General features: G+C 40.4%; 1 protein-coding gene across 1 annotated transcript in view; it reads right to left on the bottom strand.

Annotated features, from left to right (window-relative positions):
* The window catches only part of mfsd3 (major facilitator superfamily domain containing 3), a 30915-nt gene that overhangs the window by 12731 nt on the left and 4959 nt on the right, over positions 1–13225 (bottom strand). The window contains exons 2-3 of the mRNA XM_017306613.1: positions 5566–5713; positions 1103–1203 (exon numbers count right to left, since the gene is read on the bottom strand). Coding sequence (XP_017162102.1) covers positions 1103–1203; positions 5566–5713 — 249 coding nt within the window. The remainder of the gene's footprint in view (positions 1–1102; positions 1204–5565; positions 5714–13225) is intronic.

Here is a 13225-nt window from a genome sequence, read left to right as displayed (position 1 = left end):
AACAGAATGTTTTTCTGTTTTCTTTCTCTTTCTTTCCCCTTCAACATTTCTGAAATCTTTGTCGGGTTTTGGAACGGAGGCGGGATGGGGGGCCTCGACTTTCAGTGCGAGAGCCTTGATAGGGAAGACGAAGTCTTTGGCAAAGATAAATGGCAGAGAAGTGAATGCTAAACACAGCCAGACTGGCAGCACAATGAAACCAAAGGTGTCATTTGTGTCAACGTCCACAATATGATACACATTCACAGATCCTGAAGGAAATGCTAAATATCTGGTTTAACTGCTTGTACTAAAGCCGGTCATTTCCACTATACTTTTCCTCTAAGTATCAGTCCTTTCAAACATTTAATATATTTGAATATCAGCACTCATTTGTTTAGGTCACACAATATGACAGTGTGGCCATTTGTAGTTTTTATTTGCATCCTTACAAATGTCTTTTTTTTTGTCACACTTAGATGTATCAGATTATCAAAGTAATTTTTTATTTAGGCAAAGATAATTAAGTAAATACAATTCACAGTTTTCAAATGATTAGTTCATTTATGGGGAAAAAAAGTATCTAAACCAACCTGGTCTTAAGTGAAAAGGTAAACATTTCCATTGTTAAATTAACTCAAGTCTTAATATGATCTTTTGATATAATATATACAATATTTTGTGCTTTTCACATAATCATGTGATATTTTTATATATTGTACTTTTCTGTTTTTACTTGTTTGTATTTTTTGCGTCATTGGGAGGTTCCTACCTCTGATCTATTTTAATTTGAAGCACTTTAAACTATTCTGAATATTAATGGGACGATCCAAATGAACCTCTTGCCCAATTCATTTTTGAAATGAGGTTAAAATAATTTTAAATTAACAGAAAGATGTTAAACTAACTTATTTACCACAAACCTTAGATCAATTTTTTTAAGCTACTGGAGCAGTACATTTTCTTTCTCCTTTGATTGTCTAAAATCACCAGAGGAGAGGGTCAGTAGTAGTTCTCTGCCTGTTTTTTTCATCCCAGGGATCTTCTGGATGAGCCATGACAACTTTGAAGCCATGTCTGGTTTTGAGATATTGTCTGTTTTGATTTACATCCGGTTTCTCACCTTTCATGAGCGGCGATGGTTCCAGTACAGTGAGCAGAGAACTCTGGAAGACCATGCTGATGGTGCGCAACACAAACACCCGTCGCATCATCGCCCCGATGCTGAGGAGAAACAAGAGGCAACACAAATTTCAGGAAGACGTTTTAAGTGCTAAAAGTGCATCAGCGAGCAAACGTGGTGTGCACGGCGACGCCTCGGGGTTCGCAGCGTTACATTTAAAGACCTTGTTGTATCTCATACAATTACACTAACACACATTCATGGACACATACACACACATTTACATGTCAGCAAGTGCATAAGTAAACAAGTCCCCAGACACTAATTGATTCCCTGTTAGTGCAAAGAAATCATCCCCCTGTGGGTTTGATTCGTGACGTAATCAATAACCTAAGGAGATCCTCAGCGTGAGAGAGATAATTAATCACTGCTAACATACATACAAACACACAGACACACACATATGGGCACTCACACTGTTGATGTGACAACAGGAATTAACGGTGCCAATCACTCAGAGGATACCTGCCACTCAAAAGGACTGTGTGTGTTTGTTTATGTTTTTCTGCATGTAATTATTTATGTGTAAAAAAGATAGTGAGGAAGAAGGGCCTGTCGCACAAAGCAGAATATTTAATTCAAGACGGTAAGTGAAACGTCTACACCAAACTTACCACTCCACTCCTTTCCATGGAGATCCACCGAGATGTGGCTCTTTTTCAGATTGATCGGTGATACTTAAAATGACAGCAAGCCATGTTTGACACAGTCATATTCGATAAATTAGAATGTGTGTTCAGACAAGGCTGGTTTGTCAGATTAAAAGTACTTTTTGAAAACAACAACCTTTAAGAAGGTATTAGATTTCCTTTTCATTTTTTGTGTTTTTCTATGTGTAAAATCATCATAATTATCACAAATACACTAATTTCTCCACTGCACTCCCTCTCTCCACTCTCAACCCCGCCTCTGCCTACATCCTGGCTGGAAAACCAAGCCTGCACCATTCACATGCTAAAGACATTCCTCTTTTTGCTCCTTCTTTACCTCCTCTCTCAATGATAGTCTTTCATATGACGCTTTCTCAAGAGTTGCTAAAGTGTGTGTCTGTGCGGTAGAGAGAGTGTGTGTGTGAGAAAGAAAAAGCCGCCTGGCTGCCACCTTACACAGGCCAGGCCCAGATAAGAATAGGTTTGTTCTCAGGTTGCTGCTGGTGGTTCTAAAGAGCGTCCCTGACTGACCACTCAGCCGTTTCTGATGGTGGAGCGGATAAACGTTCCAACTGGGCTTTTAGACGTGGGACACAGCCTGCTGGACAACCTCCCCTCTGTGTGCTAATGTGGGGGTGAGAAGAAGAGGTGAGGAAGGAAAAGTGTCCATCTGGCACGGAAAACTAAATGGCATAGATGTACTTTTTAAAGACTTATCGGCACATATTTTAGTCTTTACTAGTGTTTTCAAATATTGAAAAATAAAAATAAAGTAAAAGTAAAAAAAAAAATGTATATGTCGTGGGTGGAAGACAAGTTTTACCCTTAATAATTAGCTACACCACTAGGTTATTTTATTCAACCTTTAAAGTCAGTAGAGCTGAGAGATTTCTGCAGTAGCAAAGAGACAGTTTAATGCTAAAAAATGAGCATTCAGATCTGTGATAACAAAGCTAAGACAGAAAATCATCTGCGAAATTCTCTTAAAAAGAAATCGTTGCTGTTCATCTACTCTGAAAAGACTGTAAAAACATTTATGAACAAGTTGTCATTTGACATTAAGCGATAACTGCACGCGCAGATCTTTCCTGGAAGAGATTTGTTCATATATCAGTTCTCAGAGAAACCCAAGACTACCATCTAAAACTGTCAATTTTTATAAATACAAAATCACTGAGTGTGCATTTGTGGTTCTGAACAGTAGTTTTTATTCACAAAATTATTTACGAAACGAATGTGACAGCACAGATAATGCTTCAACGTTGCATCTGAACAACAACATAACCTCTGGTCCACCGGTCCTTTGAACAGTAACAACAGGAGTAACAGAGGAGAAACGTGTAGCTGTGTGTTAGCCATGACCTAGCAGGTGAATAAATTCATTTACAAAGAAATGTCTGCCTTTAACTCTGTCCTTATGTCCCATAGAAAGTACTCCCAGTCTAGTGCGTTTGTGTTTTGATCTGTTTTCTTCTTTTTATCCTATTTATTGTGAATCTATTTTAGTCGGATATTTAAGTTAAAATAAAGTTGCTCCCCTCCACTGTCACCTCAGGCTCGCTCTGGGTGAGAGATTGCTGCAGCATCAATGGCTCGATGCAATCGCCACTAAATGATTACAGAAATTCTGACTCTAGATTATGTGATGTTGTCAGGTGTCACTATTTAGATCCAAGCAGGCATTGGATGAGAATCTGACTATATGGTTGGATTGTATCAGAATAAATTTGATTGCTTTGATCTGCATTTGTACTAAACTTGACTCCATACAATTACATATGAATTCAATCTGCTATTTATTCAGTTCTGTGTCCAGCTGTGAGCTGCCTTGAGAGGTAATTTATTGTGAATTATTCAACACAAATACACTGAATAGAAATTAATTAGATGTTTGATTTCTATAAACAATGCACCATAAAGTATAGCGACATGTTTGGAGACAGTATAGGTGGAAATGCAACACACCAAGAATTTTCTGGCCTTGTTTATAAGGAACAATAAGCATCAACCTATCAATATTTCACCAATTTTTTACAAATGCATCAAGTCATTGGTTGCATGCTGTATGAGAGCTCAACGTATACATTTACCTCAAACATAAAAAAGAATTACAGGTATTGAATGAGGCCATTTTGAGATCATTTCTCATTAAAAAAGACGTCTTGGTGGATTCAAGCTTAGGTGAAAAACAAATCCATATCTCTGTATCCTTGGAAGAATGACACAATAAGATGACATAGCTCCAAGTGTTTTCTGCCTTTAGTGGTGTGTGAACAGTTTATTCCCTGTACAAGTGAGATGGAGACAGCGCAAAGGATCAAAAGGCAAAGTATCACAATGACATCTTTTCAAAGCACTTTAGCCCTTAGAAAAGTTTGGCCTTTGGAGGTTTCCTCTTTGTTTATTAGTGTTCCTTCACGAAGGGAAAGAACCAAACAGGCTGACATCAGAGAGAGAGAGAGCAGAGAACAAAGGTCTGGGCGAGCTAGCATACACATACAATACTGACACAGATAGGGCAGGTGGGGGAAAAAAAGACACCACAAGTCGACATTAACCAGAGAAACACAAAACATTTACTGCCAAGTGATCACATGATGCAACTTGATGTGAAGCTGGAAAAAGGGCACACAAGCTTTACTTTAAAAGACACATCTGGATATGTTGCTGGAATTAAAACAATGTAAAGATTCCTACCTCTGTAACATCATTGCATATCTGTGTTTCAAATGTATATTGTGATTCACAGTGCTCTGCACTAGCGGTGTCATGATAACAAGTTTTACTGGACGATAAATTGTCCCAGAAGTTATTGCGATAAACACCAATACTCTTGTTGTGAGGCCATTTTCAAGCAATATATTGGCAATGGCATAATAATGCAAGAGCACATTCTCAAATATCAACAAACATGTGCTTTTAATGAATATATTTAACACTGGAATTGGAAGACAACACAAAAATAAAGCTAGATAAACTGATCAAAATCTAGATTAACAGAAAGAATAGATAAATTATCATTTTAATTTGAAATCAATTTATATGTTGAGTGTGTCATCAGTTAGAAAACCAACTGAGCGGTTTCCACTCCTCACAGCCTTCACAGCATAATAAGTCAGTCTAACAACTTAGCATTTGTCAGGAAATCTAATACCTACATTCAGCTACATCTATATTGTCTCTGCAAACTGAGGTGTGTGTGCGTGTGTGTGTGTGTGTGTGTGATTTTTTTATGCGTATTCTGCGTGTCCCTGAGTGTGTGTAAAGGATTTGCTGCTCATGCTGTTCTCACACCACACGCCACACAGGGGGTCCCTGAGCTCTCAAACAAGGCAATGTTTACTTAAATTACCGTACACACCCCGAGAGAGAGAGAGAGAGAAAGGTACAAACACACACACATACACACACACACGCAAGCACGTACGTACATGCAAGCCAATAGAGTGAAGCAAGAGTGATGAAGAAATGTTAAAGGGAAAATCTGCATGATGAATAAGGTGAGGAAGAAGGTAAAGATGATTACAATATCTTGCATGATGAGAGCGCAGCATACACACTTTTTATCATATTGAATATTTTTAGCATGGTTGCCGTTGTTTCGGGTATTTTATCTCCACCAGAACTTTTATGTTTTTGTCCCTACGCCCTACAGATTAGCTGATACTGAAGGTAATCTATAATGCCGTCCAAGCGTCTTAAATCAACAGTGCATAATTTCATCAGTGGTTTCTCACTGCTGATGAAGACTACCTGAACTGGGCGAGCAGAAGGCCTCCGAGGGACGAGCCGCAGATGGAGAAGCCCATGGCGACGACGCCGTTCCAGAAGCTGAGCTCTCTGGCTGTCATGTGGTGATCCAGGAGGAAAAGAGGAAACATGGTCACAGCACCCTGCTCACCTGGAGAAAGAAAGAAATAAAGGGACACATGGGAAAGAGGCACCAGAAGTGAGATGAGAGACTGAAAAGAGGAAAATCAGAACAAGACAGCTGGACAGCAGTTCAAGCTTGAAGCTTTTTTATGAGAAAATCTGTCTTTTCAAGTTAATATCAGAAAAACAACTTCCAACTTTATCTGTCCCTCCTTTCCAAAAGTGATATAGATGTAATGATATAGATGTTTCTAAATGGTCCCTCAGTCTGGATCAGTAGGCTGCACAGTCATGGAAAAGACTGCTGAGTTGACACTGACATCCTCCATAAGCAGGGAGAGCCACAAAACGTCATTGCTAAAGAAGCTGGTTGCTTACAGAGCATTGTATCAAGCATATTCATAGAAAGTTGAGTAGAAGGAAAGAGTGTGGTAAGAAAAGGAACAACAGCAACAGAGACAACTGCAGCCTTGAGAGGATTGTCAAGCAAAAATCTTTTTAAGTATTTAAAATGGTAAATGGTCAAAATAATCAAATTCTTAAACTCCACATGTATGGAATAATAAAACACACCAGACCCAATGATGCAGATGACCTGAAGGCTGCTGAGAAACCTGGACCTCACCACAGCAGTGCTGCAGACTGATCGCCTCCATGCCACGCCGCATTGTTGCAGTAATTTAACCAAGAACTGAATGCATACAAATGAAAATATTTTTCAGAAGCTTTAACTTTCTGTTTAAAATATCCCATTTTTTATTGATCCTATGTAACATTTTGATTTCCTGAGTTTTTCTTTTTCTTTAAGTCATAATTAAAATCACAAAAAGTGAAGGTAAGAAATATTTCACTCTGTGTTTAAGGAATAGGTTTCACTTTTTGAAATAAGTGACAAAAAAACTTCAATATAATTAATATGAACTTTCTTTCATAATATTCCTTTTTTTCAATGTATTTCTATATTTTGGTTTTGTTTCTCACGGAACAAGATGATTTTTCATCGACAATAAAAGATCTCAAAGTCGATTGCAATGAGGAGGCTGGAGCAAACTGTTTAGCCTGCAAACCCGAAGAACACACTTTTTCCCGGAGATGACGGCTGCAGGTTTAAACGAAGCGCGTCGATGTGCCGCGTACCTAGGCCTATTCCTGGAAAGTGTCAATAATAGATGCCCGACAAGAAAAAGAATACCCTCAGTCACTTTATCAAAAAGGGGCCTAGCACTTTTCCTAAAGCTCAAAAGAGAAAACACAACAAAAAAACACAGAAACTTCCACAGATGAAACAGACCTCACAAAGACCTTTCAGTCAAAATAAAAAGTTTCTGTCAGACAGTACGACTTTCTTCTGCGTGGCGTTGAGTGTGGGGGTAATGTTCTGCGGAACATTACAGTAAAATATTCAGTGGTGCCGACTACACAGTGTTATTATATTAATGGAGACTGACTTCAGAAAGACAGTGGGACCAAGGAGCTGCGTGAGTGACAGCTTGGCTCCCAGACTGCTGTCAAAGACGACGCAACACAACCGACGACTCACTCACTCAGTCAGCCAGGAGACAAACAAAAATAGAGAAAGAGACGGGGAAAAAAAAAGACAGATGAAACAGACTCCCAGTGATTGGGAGTGCAGCAGCAGAATTAGAGTGTCACCGCTGTAACAATGGTGTGACAACCTTCGTGAAACCTGGGGAGGAAACGTGGATTCTCTCTGTAGCAAACGCTCGTCTCTCACTTCTGTCACTCATGTGTTACCGCTGGCAGATTACACATGCTCAACATACAGACGGGACTGACTGTGCCATGAAGTCTGTCATAAATGTTAATTTAACCAATCAGAGAGGACAGTCGCCTTCCGACAGACAAGTGTGTTTTGTTTTTCGTCTTTGAGATGAAGTCGGAGAGAAAAGAGAAGACACTGCAGGATCACAATGATCTTTCTCATCACGACAACAGATCTAAAGAACGGAGTGGAGTGAGTAGAATAAGCAAAATAAATAAGGGAATAAAAACATTAATGTAATACTAGCCCTCTTGTATTTTATTGTCTGAAAATAAATAATACGTGATTTACCTGAGCACCAACACACACCTCTCCCGAATACGCCGACAAGAAGAGAATTTAAAAGAAAAGGAAGATTAAGATGAACAAAATGACTTCATCATTCTTATGCATTTTAAAAATGCTATAACAACATTTTTAATTGACATCCATGTTGATAACTCGTTATCTCAGTAAATGTTACAAATGATGCAAAAAGCAAACATTCACTGCTTTCAGCTCAAATGTAAAGTTGTGTCCCAAAATTTGAATATCTATTGTGTGTGTGGTGTTTTTTAAAGAATCACTACCAACCAACATGCTGCAAAACTCAAAAATCTGATCTCTTTCCAAACAGTGAACACACCATATTAGGCGCCGTCATTTCTTGTTCGACATTCTTCAGTGTTGCCGAGATTCAAAATGAGCCATTTTTAGTATCAATGCTTTGAAAAGACAAAGTAAGAACATAGATATTTGAAGATAAACTGTATTTCTGCTACATGTTGGGACATGTCTAAGTCTTACCTAGGCTGCAAGAGAACGAGAAACAGCAAGACTAAGAGCTAGAAGAAAGGCTGGACATCTGATCTGTTTTATCCTTCTGAGCTTTCCATCTCTGCTGTTTTAGTAATAGTAATGACTAATCTGAGATGCGAAAGTTGATTTAAATCTGAAGTAGGAGTCTTTTATAAAAAAATATTTTGCATATCTGTTAAAACCGCCACTATATACTGACACAAATGATACAAATAATCTGTGCAAAAATTTAACTCCTCGCTGTGGTCCTACTGCAATCTGCAGAAGCCCGTTGTTCTGCTTGTTTCTGAACAACCAATGAGAGCCAAGAGGAAGGTCTTAGCACTGTCGGTCACACTTGTATACATGCTGCTCACATCTTCCACAACTGTACAAGTTCAAGATAGCTGGTGTGCTGCAGCCGTACGACTGGTGGAGAAACAACCTACAGGACAACAGTTTATCCGCCGCCACCGGTGGCCATGCTTACTCGTCTGTGCATTTCCAGCTCCTTCCCCTTATGTAAGGAGAGCAAATATGTAAAAAATATATATTTTTAGAAAAGCTAACAACTGTATCTTCTATTTTTTGACTCTGTTAATAAGGTAAACATGATGTGATTCTTCAATGTCTGTTGTTTAGTTCAAAGTTCTGTACGTTCAACTAATTGTTTCTTTACACATGGGGTATTGGCTGGAAGCATGAACAAGTAGATTATCCCATTAACTATTCTCCAGGCAAGAATTGTCTATTTTAGCGGCGACTCTATTATATTAAGCATGTAAATAGAAAAACGGTGACGAAGAAGGAAGAGCAAAAGACATCAGAAATCGGAATAAAAAGAGAATCAGTGAAGAAGACCAAGTCAAGGCTCACACAAAAAAATGAAAGAGATTATTGAGATAGAAAAAGCAACAAGTCAATTAGGAAAAGAGAACTAATAGGAGAAAACCGATGCAGCAAACGAGCGTCATACAGTCATGAACAGGAAGACACAAATGGAACATGACGCAGGAGAGAAGATAGCACTCAGCGATGAAGATGGCTGCARACAGAGAAGCAGGAGGAGGAGGGGAAGCTGAACAGAGACATTGTTAGGAGGTTAGTGAAGAGGAAACAGAAGAGAGATGGCAGGCTCAAAGAAAACTGTGTTTACAGACAGCACAGTCAGACAAAACTATTTACCGTTAAAAGAGCGACAAGCATTAGGAAGGGGGTGTTTTGTTGATCCTGGTTATTTAAAAGGCTTGTAAGCACACACAATAACAGTTTCTAAACTTTTGCAACAACAATGCAGGGTTCTTTAAATGAGACTAAACTCCCAATTACTGTTGTTGGTCTATTATTTGTGATTTATTGTCAGCTGCCAAACAATTTCTGAAAACCCATGACCTGCTACCATGTGCACAGCTTGCAAAACTGTACTTAGGCCGTGTGCTTTGCTGTAACAAATCTGTGTTTCTAACAAACTAAATGTTCCTCACAAGGAACAATGATGTCTTGAATTTACTGAAGCCTCAACCAGATCATCTTTACCTTATAATTTAGGAGGTTTTCAAATCTATACATGTCATGGATTTTTATTTATTTATTTATTTTTTTTTTATGTAGTGTCAGATTAGGATTTACCCCCCGATAAATGCCTGATCTAAAATGTGTCTGAGCATCAGAAACAAAAAAGTCTCGAGTGGGACATCCCAAAGTAAAACACTTTTCAGTCCTTGGCTTTAATGACAAAACAATAATAAGTTCTTGAGCTAAAAAGATAAATAAAACATGAAAGAAAAATAAATTATAATTAAAATGTATATTGTTTTTCAATGCCAAAAAGCACTTTTTAATAGCAAAGAAGAAAATATGTAAACAAATGATAACGTTACATCTATTTTACTGACTACCATCGTACTTCAGAGTCAGAAATAGTCATGTAAAATCGATCTGTGCCTGTCTACTGGCGGCACAAAAAAAGGATGGAGTGAGTAATTTTGTCACAAAGATGATCCTTGAAGCAAACGAGGGTAAGCTCCTTGAACATAAACATTTTGACAGCTCCAGGTAAAACCTGCACTGATTTCTAAGTTTAAATTCAAATTCAAAAATCCCACATGAAAATGAAATGTTGCAACTCATCCAATGTTCGTCAAAGAGTTGTCGTAGATGCTGATGGCAACAAGGACCTCCTGTAGTGGTTTGTATTACAGAAGGACAATTCATCTTTTTCCAGTGGAGAACCATGGCCTCAAAGTTAGAGGATCTCTCATCCCAGCCACTTTGAGCTCAGCTACAAACCGCTCCAGTGGACATTAAAGGCTATGGATCTATTCTTTGCAACTGCACCTTAAGATCCTGTCCATGAACACCACAAAGGGGATCGGCCCAGGCTGTCTCCACCTGCACTGGGAACAAGCTTGAATACGACAGCTCTTGCTTTGGGCATACAAGGATCAGATAGCAATTAAAAGCCACCCAGATACCCCATCCTACCCTATCGAGCACCTGGATAGGTGGACTGGTCCATATTTCCCCTTTGTAAATTGCCAATGGGTTTTCAATAAGGCCAACCGAATGTCTCTCTCTATAACTTCTTCAAATTTTTTCCTTATAGAAGTTTTTGCTTCTGCAACCAAAGACAAATCTGTCCTCCTGGCCACCCAGTACACGTCAGCTACTGCATTAATCCCCAAGAACAACCAACCCTTAAAGCCCTTTTTCAGCCTGATGGCTAACATCGCCACTTGTAACCTCTAGAAGGTCCTGTGCTTGCCACCATGACAACTGTGGGACTCGGGACATGAGAGAAATTCTCTTAGAGGCGTAAGTTGAAAATCACCATCAGATGTCCTCGTCTCAAATCACCTGTTCAGGTTCACCAAGTCTGTCTTGCAGACTCCTCTGCCACTGGTTCTAACTCACTACCAGGTGGTGATCAGCCCGTCTGTCTCTTCACCCGAGTGCCAAGATGTTGTGCCACAGGTCTGCCGATACAATTACGAAACCCAAGCACTTCCCTTCTGCTAACATCTTTGTTTCTCCATCGGCATTGAAGTCCTCCAACACAAAATCCCCAGATGGGACCTCTTCCAGGTCACACCCAAAGAGTCCAACATCTCCCTTTTAACTAGTCTGATCCAAAACACGTAGAACATCAAGACATCATGACCAAATCTAGTAAAAAAAGTATTTCTTTTTACAACAGAAAGTTGTAAAATTATACTTTATCTCAAAATCACCGTTCTAATGGCCTTCTCCATTCTTAAACTACAAGTCCTGAATCCAACTGAAATAAAGTGCTCACTGAAAAGTGTCATTGTATGATTGTTAGTCATAATACGTCGTTACACTCTGATCAGGTGCATGTAGCTCCACATATAGCCTACAAAGACAGTTTGACCAGCTATTGTATGTCTTAGAAATACACTAATATCTCTTGGCCAACACAATATCTGGCAAGCTAATTTATACACAAGTGATTTTAGGGTAATACATTCAATGGGTATCAGGTACATGGGTGTAAAGTTGAGGCTGTGTGTAGCTGTGTATATGTGCAAAGCAGTTCCTATGGAGTGGAGCTGGGAAAAGAAAAGTTTAAGATGATGGTGTGAGGTTGGCGAGGACCTGACCTTCCTGTAGCAGCTTAAACAAAAGAGCTGTCAGAGCAGAGGAGATCGCCGAGGACACACAGTTACTTTGCAGAACAAAATTAGCACTCTCTGCTAACAACAGAATAAATGAAGACAGCTTCATACATTCGACATGTATGAGGACAATGCAGCATGCACGCACACATACAGAAGGTCCACAGGGATCCACACACACCTGCACGCACTGTTCAGCTCCTCAGGTTCACGAGGGACGGCATAAAACCTGCCTCTATATAATTTCAGTCTCTAATACATATTAGCCTTTTGTCACACACTTGGACACAAGGAGTTCTTTATGGCACTCAGGACTCAAGAACATGAAGACCAGAACATCAGGTAACAGCGATTACATAACCAATCTGCAGATACCAAGCCCTCTGGGCCACTGGGTAGGATTTTCTTCTTATGAGTTTTTGGACTGAATGACCCATGTAATATGAAGTTAGGTTTTATTGGTCCAACCGCTCTAATATGATTTCGTTTTACCATTCTGCTAATAAAACAAGCCACGTCATTTTTTATTATCATTATTATTATTATGATGTGGTCCTGTTGGCCTCTTCGGCACGTGATCTGCAGCTCTCACTGGAGCGGTTCGCAGCCGAGTGTGAAGCGGCMGGRWTGAGGCTCAGTGYCTCCAAATCYGAGGCCATGGTCTTGAGCCGGAAAAGGGTAGAGCGCCTTCTCCGGGTCAGGGGGGTCGTCCTGCCTCAAGTGGAGGAGTTTAAGTATCTGGGGATCTWGTYCACGAATGAGGGAAGAAGGGAGCGGGAGATCGACAGGTGGATTGGGGCAGCGTCTACTGTGAAGCGGGCACTGTACCGGTCCGTCGTGGTGAAGAGAGAGCTGAGCCAATAAGCAAAGCTCTCGATTTACCGATCGATCTACGTGCCCACCCTCATCTATGGTCATGAGCTTTGGGTCATGACCGAAAGAACAAGATCACGGGTACAAGCAGTCGAAATGGGCTTCCTCCGCAGGGTTGCTGGGTTTTCCCTTAGAGATAGTGTGAGAAGCTCGGTCATCCGGGAGGGACTCAAAGAAGAACCGCTGCTCCTCCACGCTGAGAGGAGCCAGTTGAGGTGGCTCGGGCACCTGGTCAGGATGCCTCCTGGACGCCTCCTTGGTGAGGTGTTCCGGGCACGTCCCACCGGGAGGAGGCCTCGGGGAAGACCCAGGACACGCTGGAGGGATTACGTCTCTCGGCTGGCCTGGGAACGCCTTRGGATTCCCCCGVAGGAGSTGGAAGAAGTGGCTGGGGAGAGGGAAGTCTGGGCCTCCCTTCTGAAGCTGCTGCCTCCGCGACCCGACCCCGGATAAGCAGAAGAAAATGGATGGA

The sequence above is a fragment of the Poecilia reticulata genome, linkage group LG9 (assembly GCF_000633615.1).
Source record: "Poecilia reticulata strain Guanapo linkage group LG9, Guppy_female_1.0+MT, whole genome shotgun sequence".
NCBI classification, from domain to species: Eukaryota; Metazoa; Chordata; class Actinopteri; order Cyprinodontiformes; family Poeciliidae; genus Poecilia; species Poecilia reticulata.
This window is presented reverse-complemented; position numbering and strand designations above follow the sequence as displayed.